At 35.4% G+C, this 16,872-nt stretch overlaps 1 protein-coding gene across 1 annotated transcript; it reads right to left on the reverse strand.

Moving 5' to 3' along the window:
• Positions 1-3,779: 3,779 nt before the first annotated feature.
• LOC122304647 (BTB/POZ domain-containing protein SR1IP1-like) lies at positions 3,780-7,120 on the reverse strand. Its single transcript, XM_043116908.1, has 5 exons — positions 6,679-7,120; positions 6,450-6,519; positions 5,587-6,201; positions 4,969-5,508; positions 3,780-4,549 (listed from the first exon to the last, which is right to left on the reverse strand). The coding sequence occupies exons 1-5, from the start codon at positions 6,804-6,806 to the stop codon at positions 4,004-4,006; spliced, it is 1,899 nt and encodes a 632-aa protein (XP_042972842.1). The 5' UTR covers positions 6,807-7,120; the 3' UTR covers positions 3,780-4,003.
• Positions 7,121-16,872: the final 9,752 nt, after the last annotated feature.

Consider the following 16,872-nt stretch of genomic DNA (forward strand, 5'->3'; position numbering starts at 1 on the left):
GACCAAGAAAGTAACTGAGAGAGCCCAAATCCTTGGTAGCAAACTCAGAATGAAGCTTGCGAGTAAAGCTGTCAAGAAGAGATGGGTTGTTGCCAGTAACAATAATGTCATCAACATAAAGAAGCAAATAGATAAGGTTAGACTGCTGATGAAAGATAGAAAGAGATGTGTCAGCGCAACTGCAAGAAAAACCAAGGGTGAGAAGAAATGAGCTGAAACACTAAAACCAGGCGCGAGGAGCTTGCTTTAAACCATAGATCTTTAATAGACAGACATGAGTGGGAAAGCGAGGATCAATATACCCAGGAGGTTGTTCCATATGAACATGTTCAGTAAGAGTGCCATTGAGGAAAGCATTCTTGACATCAAGTTGTCGAAGAGGCCATTTATTTGTGACAGCAAGAAAAAGCACAACACGAATAGGAGTAGCTTTGACAACCGGACTGAAAGTGTCAGTGTAGCCGAGACCAAGAACCTGAGTATAACCTTTGGCAACAAGACGAGCCTTGAGACGCTCGATGGATCCATCTGGCAAATATTTAGTGCAAAACACCCATTTAGAGCCCATGATGTTTGTGTTGCCAGGGTGAGGAACCAAAATCCAAGTGCCATTTTGTTGTAAAGGTCGAACTTCCTCATCCATGGCAGCAAGCCAAGCAGGATTCTTAGTAGCAGATTTGAATCCTTTTGGCTCAGTTGATGCAGAAAGAAGTCCAGATAAGCCCAAAACACCAAGATTTGCTGGATGAAGAGTCTTGAAAATACCAGCTTTGACTCATGTGATCATAGGATGAGAGCCCAAAGAAGAAGAGAAATCAGCAGCAGGTTCAATAAAGGGTGGATTAGAAGCCGAGGGTGGCAAAGAGGAACCTGCAAGAGAAGTATCAACCTGCACAGACTCATCCACAAGGTCAGAACAAATATCACACAGAGAGGAGCTAGATCGAGGAATGTGCGGTGAAGGAGGGATAGGGGGGGATGGATCAATATGGTAAAGACGCGGTTCCAAGAAATTTGAAATATGAAAAGAGGAAAGAGGTTGGGCCTGGGAGCTAGGGACAACAGGAAAATGAGTTTCATCAAATTGAGCATGGCGGGTGATGTATAGCCTAGTGGTGGTGGGATCAAGACAACGAAACCCTTTATGAGAGGGACTATAACCCAAGAAAATGCAAGGAATGCTGCGGGAAAAAAGTTTGTTAGGCATATAATCACGCAAGCAAGGATAAACACGATAATCAAAAGGATGAAAATTGTCATAATGAGAGTAGCCGTATAGAAGTTCAAAGGGTGACTTACCTCCAAGAAGTGGAGTGGGCAACCAGTTGATGATATAAGTTGCAGTGCTGAAAGCATCAACCCAAAAACGAGGAGAAAGATGGGAGTGGAAGAAAAGGGTCAAGCCAGTCTTAGTTACATGACAATGTTTTCTCTCAGCACGACCATTTTGAGCAGGTGTATATGGGCAAAAGAGTTGATGATGGATGCCAGAAGTACGTAAGTGAGCTTTGAAGCAAGTGCTAGTAAATTCGGCACCTCCATCGCTTTGAAAAACCTTGATACGAGCAAAATGTTGGTTTTCCACAAATTTTTGAAATTGAAGAAAAATATCAAAGAAATCAGATTTAAATTTCAAAGGGTAAAGCCAAGTGAATCGAGAATAATCATCAATAAAAATAATATAGTAAAGAAAACTCAAATTGGATTTGACGGGGGAAGGACCCCAAAGATCACAATGAATAAGATTTAACACATGAGACGACCTATGTTCATTGCGGAAATAAGGCAATTGATGATTTTTCGCAAGTTGACAGGTACTACATAGTGATGGAGAAGGCAATAAAGACATAAGAGAAAGATGTCATTTTATTTAAAAAAGAAATAACAGAATAATGTACATGACCCAGGCGAGCATACCATAAATCATATGAAGCACGTAGAGATTTATTTTTAAGGACAGAAAGAAAGGCAGAGTTGCCGCGCTCCAGCACATATAGCCCTCCATCCCTTTTACTAGTCGCCACCACCCTTCCTGTTTGACGATTCTGGATAGTAAAAAGATTATTTAGTAAATGTAACGGAGAGAGGAAAATCAGACGTTAATTTACTAATTGAAAGAAGATTTTTAGTGAGATGAGGGACAACCAAGACATCTAACAAGTCAATATTTGGAACAGGAGAAAGAGTACCAATGTGGGTAATGGGTAGAGAGGCACCGTTTCCTATGATCACAAAGTCCTTACCCGTGTAATTTTTGGACTGATCCAACATAGATGGATCGGTGGTCATATAACCAATCAGCAGCCTCGGGTCCAGCAATAGAATAGGACGTGTTGAAAGCTTCAGCAAGGTGAGCAGCAGAATCAGTCCGAGTGTGCCGTTGGTTGCAACGGTCAACATAATGGCCCTCCGTGCGGCATATTTGGCAGTGAGGTGGTCTACGACCTTGACCAGAGTGGGTTCGTCCTCTGTTGGAAGAGTTGGTGCTGTGGGAATGAGAGCGACCTTGCTGGTTGCTACGGGAGGTAGAGTGAGTTCCATGGGTGCGGCCACGATTAGTGGCTGTGAATGCCGCAGGGGTGGAGTCAGAAGACTCAAGGGAGTGCTAGAACAACTCAAAACTTTCGGCTTTAGAGATTAAATCTGCAAAATAGGGAGAGGGGTGAGAGCCATCTGAGCAGTAGAAAAATTAGAAAAATCGATGCCAAGTCCACGAAGGAACCAGTGCACTTTGTTAGTGTCCTCGACTGGTCTACCAATGGCATGAAATTGGTCACAGATTGTTTTGAAGGTACGAGCATACTCAGCAACAGGTTTAGTGCTGCGTTTCATTAGCTGCAAGTCATCCTTGAGTCTCAGTTCACGGGCTTTTGAATGATGGCTAAACGTATTCTCCAACGCGAGCCAAACGTCACGGGCAATGGAGAGACCAACAACGACAGCAATGGCTTCCTCGGTGAGAGAGGAGAGCAGGAGACAGAGAAGCCGTTGATCGGCTGCTTTCCACGCCAAATATTTGGTGCTGAGTGTGGTAGAGGTTGCGGGTTCAAAACGAGGTGGTGAAACTAGAGTTCCATCAACGTAGCCCACCAGGTCTTGACTCTCAAGGAAATGGAGAAGTTGGCTTTTCCAGAGAAGATAATTGGAGGAAGAAAGCTTGATGGTGATCATATGGATTAGAGTGTTGAAAGGAAGAAGATGAGAAGAGGATTCAGAAGCCATGGAGAAGAAGGGATCGGGGTTGCTAAACCGGACGGGCTCGTGATACCATGAGAATATTTGCTGAACCACCACACGTAAAGGGTGGTGAGAGTTTTCTATTTATAATCATTTACAGAATCAAAAAGATCAAATAAATTACAAAGGAAATAGAAAGTAGCAGTAAATGGATACAAAATATTAGCCTATAATCAAGGGTCAAATATGATACATATGGTAAATCGTAATGGAAAGCTAAGTATCCTCAACAGACGTAAATAAGGGAGATTGTTCCATAGCTTACGCTAGTTTCATTCCTTTTTTTTATGCATAATTTATGGAAGCAAATAGGTTGTGGGCTATATGTGTTGAACTTTTTAGTAATTATATAAAGAAACTCTTTATTTTAAATAGAACCAAACCTATTTTTTTCAATTATATATATTTATATATTAGCTATATATAAAAATTATTTTATTTAGAATTTAAGACCCAAAGGGTCATGGAATAAATCTTGTCAGTGAATATGCCAATATGATATTTCTGCAACAGATACCAGTTTGATGGGAATATAAGTAAGATTACACTCAACAATTTCCCCTTTTATATCCTCCAGCTTTGAATTATATTCTCGTAGAAAACATCAGACATAATTTACAATGATTTTACACAAATGAAGTTGAAAGAGGAAAACAGAAGCAGGCAGAAGTCGCAGCTAGTCCTCTTTTCAAGCAAACAAAGCAACAATGACACTAAACATCACAGCTAAACTACTAACAGAGCTCAGAAACAAATTACTAATGTCTTAAGATATGGAATGCCGGCGATTCTTGTTGGGTTTCATCCGACCTATTGTATTGGCAGTGGCACCATCACTTCGTATGAAAGGAGAAAACCGCCCAAGTTTTTTGGACACACTGCTTATAAAAGATTTTCGAGGCAGGGGAGGCTTATCTGCAGATGGCAGAGCGTTTTTCATTGGACTGCTTACCGATGAACTATGTGTAGACCTTTCAAGCTCTTTCAGTTTCATTTTCATTTTCATGAGCTCTATTTTCAAGCCCTCATTCTCTCTTCGTAGGCTGGAGAGCTCATCCGAAACCGGGCGGATATCAGTGGGGTATAACTTTAACTTGGAAGGTAGGGTAGGAGAATCTTCACCCATGATGCCGCCGCTGCCACTCATGACATCTCTAAGGCGTTGCTGCTCATAATAAAGCACTTGAACCACAGTTTGAACAGGAAGGCGTTCATTCTGAGCAGCATGTGCACAGGCCTCCCGAGATAGTTTCTGACAGTCCATCAAGCTGCAAACTTTCTTTCTCTCCATGTCGCTTAATGCAGGATGAGCCTGTAAAGCACAAACAGAATGGTGGATTGATAAGGCTACTAGATTTCAGATTTCTTTGCTTGGTGTTTTCTTATAATTTGAAAAGACATCTTTGATCACCGCCTAACTAGCGTCTAAACCTTTTGACATTCTGTACGGATTTGGTTATGGATATCAAAATCCCTATATATGTTCAAGAAAATAAGCACCTAAAGGCATCTTTTGCTTTGCATTAGTGTAAATCCTTCAGTGACAAAAGCAAAAAAAGGGCAAGTTAAGGTATTAAGGTCTACATCATATTTAATCGTTTGAGATGCTTAAAGAAGCTGCTGTAAGAAAGAGAGGAGGGTGGGAGAGCAGTTATTTCCCGAAATCGGGTAGCAACAGCAGATAAATCGACCATGTTGTACAAGAAGGAATTTGAAAGTGAGAGATTGCACCTTTAGGTAGATATCTATAGCTCTATAGATCCCATCTTCTGTCACCCTCTGTTGTTCTGGGATGAGTTCACCAAGACCAATGAACCTTGAAACCGATAAGTTGCGATCAGAGGCTATTTCAGCAAGGTAGTTCTCCATTAGCTTCACAACCCGTTCCAAGTCACTCGGTGGAGGAGAAACATACTCATCATCTGCATTGTAGATCAAGCGGTTCCCATCGATTTCATATTCAAGGAAATTCATCAGAATCCGCTGCACTGTATCCACGTCAAACAATGTGTCCCCGGTAAATGAATACGAAGGAATCAAGAGATCATCCAAAACAGCGTGGCCTAATTGCATGCCCATCCTCTTCTCCAAATCAAGCCGGCAAGCAACTGTTGTGCCAAGAAATATTGCAGCTCGAAGCAGCATAGAGAGAAAGCTTAAAGACATTGCCTTCTTTTCCCTCGGCAAAAGACTTACTATTGTTTCTAATACGACCCTCTTCTCGTGTTCTTGTGATGGCTCAATTTTCTTCCTTCCCTTTCCAAAGATTTCCTATACCAAATTGGAATTGAGGTTAGCCACAAAACCACAAAGTGGAGCAATTTTGATGTATTTAGAGTAGGATCTCACCAAACCTCGTAGAGATTTCTGTGCATAGAGCATTAGTATTGGACCGAGAGCATTTTGTTTAAAACCTCTAGCCATCATTGCAATCAGAACTCGGTGAAAGATATCAATTCTAAGAACAGTTAAATCCTCAGCCCACCAATCAAGAATGGCCTTTGAGTGAGAGACTGAAGAAGAAATAATACCCTCATTGACACCCTCAGCCCTACTTGACGTGCAGAATTGACTCTCTTTGCAGGCTATATATGCGATGGCATCTATGCATCGGCTCACCAATTTTATTCTCTCCGCTATTGGAAGGAGGTCTTGTGACATATGTAAAACGGAAACTGCCCCTGCGAGGCTCGTGAGCGCCACTTCATTCAAGTAGGCTTCAGTTCTTCCCACTAAGTTTCCAACAGCGTACTCCTCAGCCATCTCTAGATACTCTGCCACGCATCGTAGTGCAGCAATATTTTCCGTCGTCATCCCAAAATTTATGCCATAGCAGAATTTAGCTGCAAGTTCGAATGCATCTGCCCCGCCCGGGAGTTTATGGAGTTCAATGACAGAATGGTCAGCATCACTAGACTCAGATATCAGTTTCCTTATGTATCCACACTTAGAGACTAATGGAAACTGCAATGAAGTAAGTAATAAACAGCAAAACTCAATAAAACTGTGCATTAAAATGGAATTCTATGTTAGATTCCTGTTGCTTGGAGTTATAAAGGCATAAAAATAGCTGAAGGAATACAAGCTAGGCCATCGAAGACGCTTCTTTTATCATGTTCTGCTTCAGCCACCGAGTGTTTTTCCTATTATTGAATCTATAAGATAATCTGGTACTTGGAAACTGTAAAGGTGAAATTAGGATTGGATTGTACCTTATGCAAGCAAAAATAGCCTTCTCCAGCATGAATGGTAACATCACTTGGGATCTCCTGGGAGAAAATCCTGTAAAAATGTTCAAGACACCATCTTTAATATTTCTTCACCTAATTTCCTTTTCAAGAAAAATCCACCAAACAGTGAAGATGTAACAGACATGATTTCCGCATTGTTTGAGAACAAACCCAGTAAAGCAATAGGAAGACATTTAGAAAAGAAGCAAACCATTCACTGGTTCTCTTCAGGGCAGTGGAAAGAAGCTCCTTCTTAGAAGACATGTGAACAGTGGTGGTTGCAGTCTCATCCTGAACAAGATCCGCCATGGCCGATGAAACTGAGGCACCTCTTTTCATTGTCAAATCTCCATTATATAATGGATGACGAAGCAAGGTAGAGCAAAGAAAGACTGAGATGCAATTCCTGTCTAAGGTTGTGGTACTGAAACAACTCCCATGAGCATGTCATCCCCTGTACTTCTTTTGTTTCTTTTTGACACTTTTTTCAAACTTCCAATAAGAAGTTCGACTGAGCTGTTATGCAGCAATTAAAAGAACAGAGGCTGAAACTGCAGCTCTCCTTTCTCTAGTAACTGCATTATCCCACTTCAGCTACAATAACAACAATCATCAACGTTTCACCATTTGGACAATCACCCAAAATTGGCCTCCTGCGTTTTGATAAAGATGTCATATTAAGTAGGGAAATGAATGGCAGTATGGGCATTATTACTAGAAACAGGGGTAAACGGTAGATTTTAGTGTGTGGTGAGGGGCTCATAGAGTTTTGTTGAAAGGATGAGATTAGTTTCGTGCTTATTGGCGGCTAAGGACTATGACTTTCCAAGTGGGAATTATTCTCACCTACAAAGGTACTGATCCTCCAATTATTCCTCTTTTCATTCTTGCAATTTCATTGCAAACTAAGATTATACAAACCAGTTGACAACATCTTGGTTTCTCGCTTTTCACTAAAATAACCAAGAATCCAATCCCCCCTTCCCCATGCATCAAAAAAAGAAAAAACGATTACCCATAAAGGGAAAATTACATAACGTGCCAAAACCCCAAGTACTGAAATAAATAAATTACACTATTTTTCATTTTTTTAAAGCTGTTATTAGGATTTTTTTAACATGATAATAGGAGTGAATGTTAGTATTAAGAAATGAGCGTAGGAAAAAAAATATTATCATTAATCATATAACATATTAATATGTATTAATCAGAGTGAATGATTAAAACCTAAAAACTCAAATATTCAGGACCAGCTAGTAAATGATGACGTTATTCGTGACCTTGTAAAACTCATGAATCCCTCTTTAATTAACATTTTTTGGTTTTAGTACGATCTTTTGAATGCTGAAAGAGAAAGATGAGAGCCGGCCGGGGGAATCACTTGTGATGATCACTTGGAAACTGCGACTTCATACCATGAACCCAAAAACTCATCTGTCATTATTCAGATTTCAACTGAATGTACTTGTTCTTATCAACATTGAAGGAATGAAACTTTCTTTTGAAGACCGGTCGGGTAATATATATATATACACACATCATACACGTGTTTTATGACTTTTTTGGATTGAAATATACCGACAAGTTAGACTTCTCCATCTCCAGTGGGAATAAATTGCAGACACCAGAGCCCTTGGAGATTAAAAAAAAATGGGCATCATTAACGTCTGATCAATTTGGTATCCTAATTTGGAACTTAATCATGCCACGCCACTTGATTTCAAGAAAATGCTTTGCAACTCTCTGTGGCCGAGAAACCTTCTTCAAGGGAGGGTAGACCAAAAAAAAAGGAGGGTAGACCAGAACAAATTACAAGATCAAATATTGAGAGAGAGAGAGAATGGCCAGTTAGTTGGACTTATCCCGTCCAAATTGAGATTAATAAAAATACCAGGAATACAATATACAGTTATGAGTTATGTAAATGTTATAATTTATTTAAAAATTAGTAGAGTTTATTATTAAAAAATTAATTTTTTACGTGAATATAAATAAGATTATATACCACATCATCATTTTACTTACATCATATTATATATGATGTGATTATTTAATAGTAATAAATATATTGTATTTTATTTATTAAATAATAGAGGTGGCAATATGTCACACGACCCGTTAACCCAACACGAACATGACACGATAATCGTGAGTTAGGGTTTAGCCTTAATGGGTTCGGGTCAAAACGGGTTGACCCGTTAAGACACGATTGCTTAACGGGTTAACCCGTTTTGACTCGTTATGACACGTTAAGAAAATTAAAGTTACAATTATACCCTTATATCTAAAAATAAAATTGTTAGAATTTCAATTTCGATATTTTTATTATTTGGATTGTAGTTTTGGACTTATAATTAGTTTTATAATTTTTATAGATATTGTAATTTTAACATTTATATAAAATTATGCTAAATTTAATCAGGTTAAAAAGGTTAATTTCAGGCCTATTCAACCCATTTATATAAATAGTTTAAAATGAGTTGTATTGTGTCGTATTAACCTATTTCGTAATATTTTCTTAATTTATTTGTTTACTTATAAAAAAAAACATATTTCGTTATATTTATTAATGGGTTAAAACGGGTTAACACGACACGACCCGTTATGTTAATGGGTCGTGTTAAGGTTTGAGATTTTGATACGATAAGCTTAACGGATCGGGTTATGGTTGATCTATATGACCCGTTAACACGATTTGACACGACACAAATATGACCCATTAACACGATTTGACACCCCTAATAAATAAGATACAAATAAGATGATATCATATGAATTCTTTCTAAAACCATAGTTTTTGGCCATATGAAAAACAGTACTAAATTCTACTGCTGTATAGCATTCTGTGAAGAATGTACGTACGTGGATGATCTGTCCAGTGTCCCCACGGGCGATCACCGACAAAAAGGGGTAGCAAATTATTTAGAATTGGAGTGCTAGAAAATTTTGATAACTATCATGCAAGGTTAACATTGCAAAGGGATCGAGATGGAGAGATCAGGGATCGCATGTCCCACGGCAATAAATAATTGTGGTTTTCGAATTTATTAAAAAAAAGAAGCTCTTGTACACATCAAAGGCCACTCTCCGGGATGCCCGTTCGCAGCATACAATTTAAGGCTATCTTTCAAATGTTGATTGATCATCGGACGAATTATATTTCAATATATATCCAATATCCATGAATCTGATCTATCCATAAAATGAATATTTCAGCCCAGCAGCTAGCTCGTTATTGATGTTCGAATATGGTCAAAATATATATATGTCTGTACGTACTCTTTTGATATTAATAAAATGTTTCTCGGGAATTATCTACTGTTCGAATATTTATAGCTGCATGCATGTCTCAGGAAATGTACTTATACGAAATAATGATTGTTTATTTATATTATATGATTTATATGACAATATGTCCTTACAATGTTTTCACATTAAATTTAAAATCACGTACTGCATGATTTTGGTCTCATGAGTCATGACGGACTAATTATAATAATTAGTTAGTATACAAAAAAAAAAACACACACACACACACATGTACATATATATAATATGTACATACCATTAAAAATAATAAATAAAATGAATTGATCGAAAATATTCTGAACACTAATAACTATAGAAAACAGATAAAGTCGAGAGGGACTAATTTAAATATAATGATTTACAGTCTATTTCATTTACAAAGTAGGTATATATATACACGTTTGAAATGCTTGAGTTAAGCGAAAAATAAAGCGATTCTATAACTTTCTAATAAGTATATAGAGAAACACTTCCAAGCAGTCCGGCTGTAAATCCCACAAAAATAGCCATCCATTCATCTCAAGCCACGTAAAAAAAAATACTATAAGATAAATACACTTCACTACAGAGAATCAAGGTCGTATGTGTTGCTAGTCCCTTTCTCATTTGCACCGCGCTCTGCTCTTCTCTTTCTCGCTACTCTCTATGCACTGCCTTCAGTCCGACGCTAACACAGCTCAGAGAGTCCCCCTCTAGTCAAATTCCTTTATTCTTTTCATTCTTTCGAAAAACCCATAACAAATTAAAAGAGATAGAGAAAGAAAACCTTCAGAAATTCCGGCCCTTGAACCCGTAATTCTTTTTCATCGAAATCTCTTACCCACTTCATAGCTCCATGAACGACGGCACAGAAGCAGCAACCATTCTGAGAAACTAATCAAATACTAATAAGAGCAACCGATAAGCATATACACCAAACCAAAAAAGCAAGAAACCAATGCTTATGGCCCAATCGTAAGTGGTTGAGGAAAGTAATTTAATGGACAATTTCTACAAATCTGAATAATGCAAAACACCTCATCCATGTAGTTTAGAGAATTAGTAACAACCGATAGTTCATACATACACATATAAAGTGAAATACTCAGATCCAACCAATGTTTTGAATACCATACCAGATGTCGTACTAGTCAAGGTATTGAAACAAAATATTTCGATATTGGTACCGTTTCGTGTACGTCGATATATGAATAAATTATATATATAAATATATATATATATAAATTATAAGGATTTTGCTACATACAGTCGGCAAATACAGTCAGCATACAGTCGGTTGTACAGAATAAATAAAAAAAATTATAAAATTTTTTTTTTATATTCAGGGAGACCTACATGAATAAAAAAAGTTATAAAAATAATCTTTTTTTTCATATAGGTCCCGTATTAATTTATTTTTTTACAGCCGACTGCACGCCGACTGCATTTGCCGACTGCAAAAAGTATTCCTCAAATTATAATCCAAAATAATAGTTTATATGAATAAATTATACATAAATACATATATATATATATATAAATTATAAATAGTCTGGTCTGAATTGGAGGTAAAAAATGAGTTTGTAGTTTGAAAAAAAAAAAATACAGGCTGAAATATCAGCTGGTACGGCCGGTATTTAGATCGGTACGAAACAGTAAAATACCTATACCGAACCAGTAGCCGGTACGGCATATACTGACCATATCGGTTAATACAGTACAATATTTAAAACACTGGATTCAACTCCCTTGAGTGATGTATCTATGTGCAAACAAGAATTATAGGAAAAACTAAAAATTAGCAGAGAGTTAAAATGTGTTCGGAAACCAGATAAAGAGCATTAAAATGAGGGTAGTTTACATGGCAGATGCATCTCTTTTCTAGGGTCAAGCTCCGTCATCACGACCTTTGGTTTTCTAATGTTTGCTGGTTTAGGATAAATGTGGTGGAAGTCATACCTGTGACTATGTGATTGGCATGCTTTTATTTGGCCAAAACTAGCCAGACCGGTCCTAAGAAATTCTCAAGTACATATTTATAACTATGAGCTATATAATTACACATTAAGAATTTGATATTGCATAATTAGATTTGCGGGAATTGGTTGCTTGATTCCTTAATTTTGGGAAGAATTACAGCTTTTCTTATAATAAGTAGACGTATAAATATAGGACAATGTTGCCAAGCTAAAGCTAGCAATGGAAAACTGCATGCCCCTAATTTCATGTTTATACATGAACAAATTAAAAGATGGGAAATTAAAAATGCAATATTGTTAAGTACTATGTATCATTGTATTTTGTGAAAATGGAAACAACATTCAAAATCTCTGTTTTTCATCGTATATGCACATGCATTATAAGAAAATTACTTATTTACGATTAATTATTTATAATGAAATAGTTATTTTTAATTAAAATGAGTCTGTTTTCGTCGTAAATAATTTTTTTAATTGTAAAAGATTAATCACAAATATTTATTTTTCTTATAATGATGATTCCGTGTATTACGTTCTGTCAATATATGTTCAATGAACACCCGCCTGCCCTAGGGAGCAATAATATTAGATCATCACTAAGAGATCAGTGTCAAAATGTCGATATAGATCCTGATCATCTTCATTTCCAGGGGAGCGAATCCTGTTTCGTGCAATCCCAACATCGGATAATAATTGACGCCGGACTACTCTAGCAAATTCCAATTAACTAGAAGTGGTACTTATAACAGGATAACGAGTATGACCTACATCATGTTCCCTTTATAAATATGGTTCCTTATGTGCGGATGGAGGGTTAGGGACCATGGAACTGTCAATAAATTTTAGGAAAATATTTTAGTTACAATATAACGATATAAAAGTACTCTCACAAGTTGATAAGATTTAATATAATTTATTAGATTATAAAATTATTTTTATTATAAAATAAATCTGATAAATTATATGAAATTATATATATCAATTTGTATAATTATTTTTATATAATTTTTTTATAAATATATCACAGTTTATAAATTTATCATTTACATATCCGACACCTATATAGCTATATATTAGTAGCTAGATGTCTGATAATTCACATATATAGAACAGATAAATAACGTCTGCACAAGGCCCACAATCAAGGCAATAATTTTGACAAGCTCCATGGAATCGAGATTCTCGCTGTCTTTAGGATTTGGCACCTTCAATGCGTAGAATCTATCGTCCAGACAATTGCTGATGATCTGGCCGGACTTGTCACCTCAGATCATCAGCTTATGTTCCCTAACTAGCTAGCTTATTTACTTGACTCGGGTAAATTACTAAATTATTGCTTAAAAGGATCTCAGCCACAAAAGATCGATCTAAGATGGTACATGTGAAAAGCCAAAAGGAGATCAAAAGTACCGAGCCAAGCAAGGCCACAAAATTCGAATGCATGCCCCCTGGGAGCTATGGTGCAATGTGAATTGCTCCATATAGTCAATGGTTTTCTGACAAAGGGTACGTACGTACTGAATTACGAGATCAGAGATAAATTCGCGCCACTACTCCAAAGTCATAATACGACAAATTGAGAGGAAACAAAAAAAAAAAAAGGCTATATAACGGTGAGGGTAAAAACTGACGTATTCAACGTGATTTTTAGGTAAAATTGACGCCGACCGATGTCTGAAAACATAGAAAAATAACTGACAGTAATTAGTCGATAAGAGGAAATCCAGCCGTCTCAAGCACAGCGGATCTCGGTCGGCATTCGATTTATGTAGCGGTGAGATCCTTTTGAGAGAATAGATAGATATAGAGAGTTACAAAATAGAGAGACGATGAGAAAAAGAAAATGAAATTATGAAGAAAAAGAACTCAAGAAGAAGATAATGTAATAATCAAACGACGTGATTTGGTTTTAAATTTAATGGCATTATTATACTTATTTTTTTCATATTTTATAGATAAAACGATGTCGTTTGGTTTAATATCAAATATTGTAATTTAGCTATGTTTAAAACAAAACTTCAGGCATAAAACGATACCATTCCACTTAAATTATATATAATATATATAGACACGTATGTATGTATATATAAAATTATCATTTATTTTAAAAATTTAAACTGATAAAAAGAGGGTCAGCTAGACTCCCCTTTAATGAATGACCTAATATATAAAATATTTAATTAAATTAAGTAAAGTGTAAAGTTAGAATTCGAACTCAAGACCTCTGCTCTGATACTATATAAAATCACCATTTATCTTAAAAGTTTAAAATAATAAGAAGAGATAAATTCTATTATTTATTTTATATGTTAACAGTATGTATTTATGTAGTGGACTCACAAATCATGTTTAGCTTCAGTTTAACAATGTTCCGAGCCCATCGATAAGAAGGAAGAATGTGGCTATTGTGTCTTTTTAAGTCTATGTGATTAATAGAGGTGTCAAATCGTGTTAACGGGTCGTGTTCGTGTCGTGTAAAAGTATGCATATTATACTGTATAGGTCAATCCTAACCCGACCCATTAAATTTATCGTGTCAAAATTTCAAATTTTAATATAAGCCATTAACAAAACGTGTCGTGTCGTGTTAACCGTTTTAACCCATTAGTGAATATTACTAAATAGGTTAACACGACACAATACAACCGTTTCAAACTATTTATCTAGATTAGTTGAATATGTTTGAAATTAACCTATTTTACGTGATAAAATTTAGCATAATTTTCTATAAATGTTAAAATCAAAATATCTATAAAAATTATAAAACTAACTACAAGTCCAAAATTATAATCTAAACAATAAAAATATTGAAATTAAAATTCTAACAATTTTACTTTTGGGTAGAATGGTATAATTGTAACTTTAACTTTCTTAATGTGTCATAACAGGTTTATCCATTATCGACCCGTTAAGCAATCGTGTCTTAACAGGTCAATCCGTTTTGACCCGAATTTCTTAAGACTAAATCTTAACCTGTTATTATCGTATTGTATTCGTGTTAGATTAACAAATCGTGTAATATATTGCCTATCCTAATAATTGAGGTCTATCTGATATCATATGCATCATATGCATGCATGCATGCGTAAACTCAACTATTCATTAGTTTTCGTAATTAATATTGCAAAACGTGTCTCAACAAACGTAGAAATCAAATCAAGAAACGGAGTTGGTTCTGAATAAACGAGTAGAGCACTCACATCCACTTTATTATAATTTTTCTTAAATTTTAATTAAAAATGACACTTTCTATCATTTTTTTCTAAATTTTATTATTTTTAAAAAACTTCCTACATCTTATTTTCTATTTTATTAAAATATATTTTTTATTTTTTTAATTATTATTATTTTTTAATTTCTAAATTTTTAACTATTTCCTATGAAATATATATATATAAATTAATTTAAAAAATAAATAATAACCCTCTAAATATAAAAAATTATTATTTACATCCTACATCTACACCTTAAAACAAAGAAGCGGGGTGAATCATTTGTTTTGCCAAAATAGTTAATTTGATTTCTTAAATTTTAGAAATAGTTTAAGACACCTAACGGAAATGTAGAAGTGTTTTGGTAGTAGTGCTATAGACAAAAAGGCCTGGCCTACTAGAAATTTGGGTAATCGTGCTAGCTTCATTTAAATAATAGAAAAAATATTTATGATTGTGAATTATATAATACATAATCATTTTAAAAAATAAATAAAATATAAGATTTATATAAAAAAATTATTTTTCTAATAATAAAAATTATTTTTTTAAAATAATTATGCAATAATTATACCCTTCATAATTATATATAGAATTACTTTTTAAAGAATGATCAAAATTTCCTTTCCTTGTATTGATTTTAGAGTAGCACTACGGCTATTGCTGATAGTTTTCCTAGTTGTAGCGTGTGTTTTTATTTTTGACTTTTTTTGTATGTATTTTTTTAATATTTTTAAATATGTTTTTATAAAAATTCGTAATATTATTAAAAATATTTATTTAATCACTAAACAAAAACATAAAAAGACAAAAAAAAAATCAGCGATATTCTAGGGATGTCAAATCGTGTTAACGGGTCGTGTTCGTGTCGTGTCAAAACATATATATTATACTATATAGCTCAACCCTAACCCGATCCGTTAAACTTATCATATCAAAATCTCAAACCCTGACACGACCCGTTAACATAACGGGTCGTGTCGTGTTAATCCGTTTTGACCCATTAGTAAATATTATGAAATATGTTAAGATGATACAATACAACACATTTCAAACTGTTTATGTTAATGGATTGAATAGGTCCGAAATTAACCAGTTTGACCTGATTAAATTTAGCATAATTTTATATAAATTTTAAAATTACAATATTTATAAAAACTATAAATCTAACTACAAGTCTAAAATTACAATTCAAACAATAAAAATATAGAAATTGAAATTCTAACAATTTTACTTTTAAGTACAAGGGTATAATTGTAATTTTAACTTTCTTAATATGTCATAACGGGTTGACCCGTTATACACCCGTTAAAGAATTGTGTCTTAACGGATCAATCCGTTTTGACCCGAACTTGTTAAGACTAAACCCTAACCCGAAACCCTAACCCGTTATTATCGTGTCGTGTTCGTATTGAATTAACGGGTCGTATAACAAATTACCACCTTACGATATTCCAACGGGAGCTACCAGCTGTCGCCTAAGCATTTCCTTCATTTTAATGCATACTGTTGAAGCAGCTCATGTTCTCGTCACTTTGCATGCATGCAGCTGCTGTCGACCTGTCGGCGCTGCATGGTGTGACGGTACGTGCATGTCGCTAGATTTAATATTGATGGGTCGGAGTCATGTCGGACCTGATCAGTAATGAGGATTGTTGACTATATATACCTATGCATGGAAGGTGCAATTTTAATATGTGCTGTGCGGCGACGGGGACATGTATCATCAGGTATTTGAGGAATTCATTACAACTTCAAATTAAAAAGATCGTCTTTTGAGGGGGAAAAATCATGATCGCAGCTAAGGTTAAAAAGTCATCTTAATTACGAAATTGATCTTCTTGTTATATAAATTGTATCATCTACTTAGAGATTTAGTTCCTGTCACTAAAATACGTTCCAACAAATATAGTTATAGACTCGAAA

The sequence above is a fragment of the Carya illinoinensis genome, chromosome 1, assembly GCF_018687715.1.
Source record: "Carya illinoinensis cultivar Pawnee chromosome 1, C.illinoinensisPawnee_v1, whole genome shotgun sequence".
In the NCBI taxonomy this organism is placed as follows: Eukaryota; Viridiplantae; Streptophyta; class Magnoliopsida; order Fagales; family Juglandaceae; genus Carya; species Carya illinoinensis.

What these genes read in the sequence shown, in the direction of transcription:
- LOC122304647 (XM_043116908.1), bottom strand. Translation starts at nt 6,806, where the DNA reads ATGAAAAGAGGTGCCTCAGTTTCATCGGCCATGGCGGATCTTGTTCAG. An exon ending in GCTATTTTTGCTTGCATAAG is followed by an intron (nt 6,202 to 6,449) that starts GTACAATCCAAT and finishes ACTTCATTGCAG; the next exon opens with TTTCCATTAGTCTCTAAGTG. An exon ending in CTATAGATATCTACCTAAAG is followed by an intron (nt 4,550 to 4,968) that starts GTGCAATCTCTC and finishes TGTGCTTTACAG; the next exon opens with GCTCATCCTGCATTAAGCGA.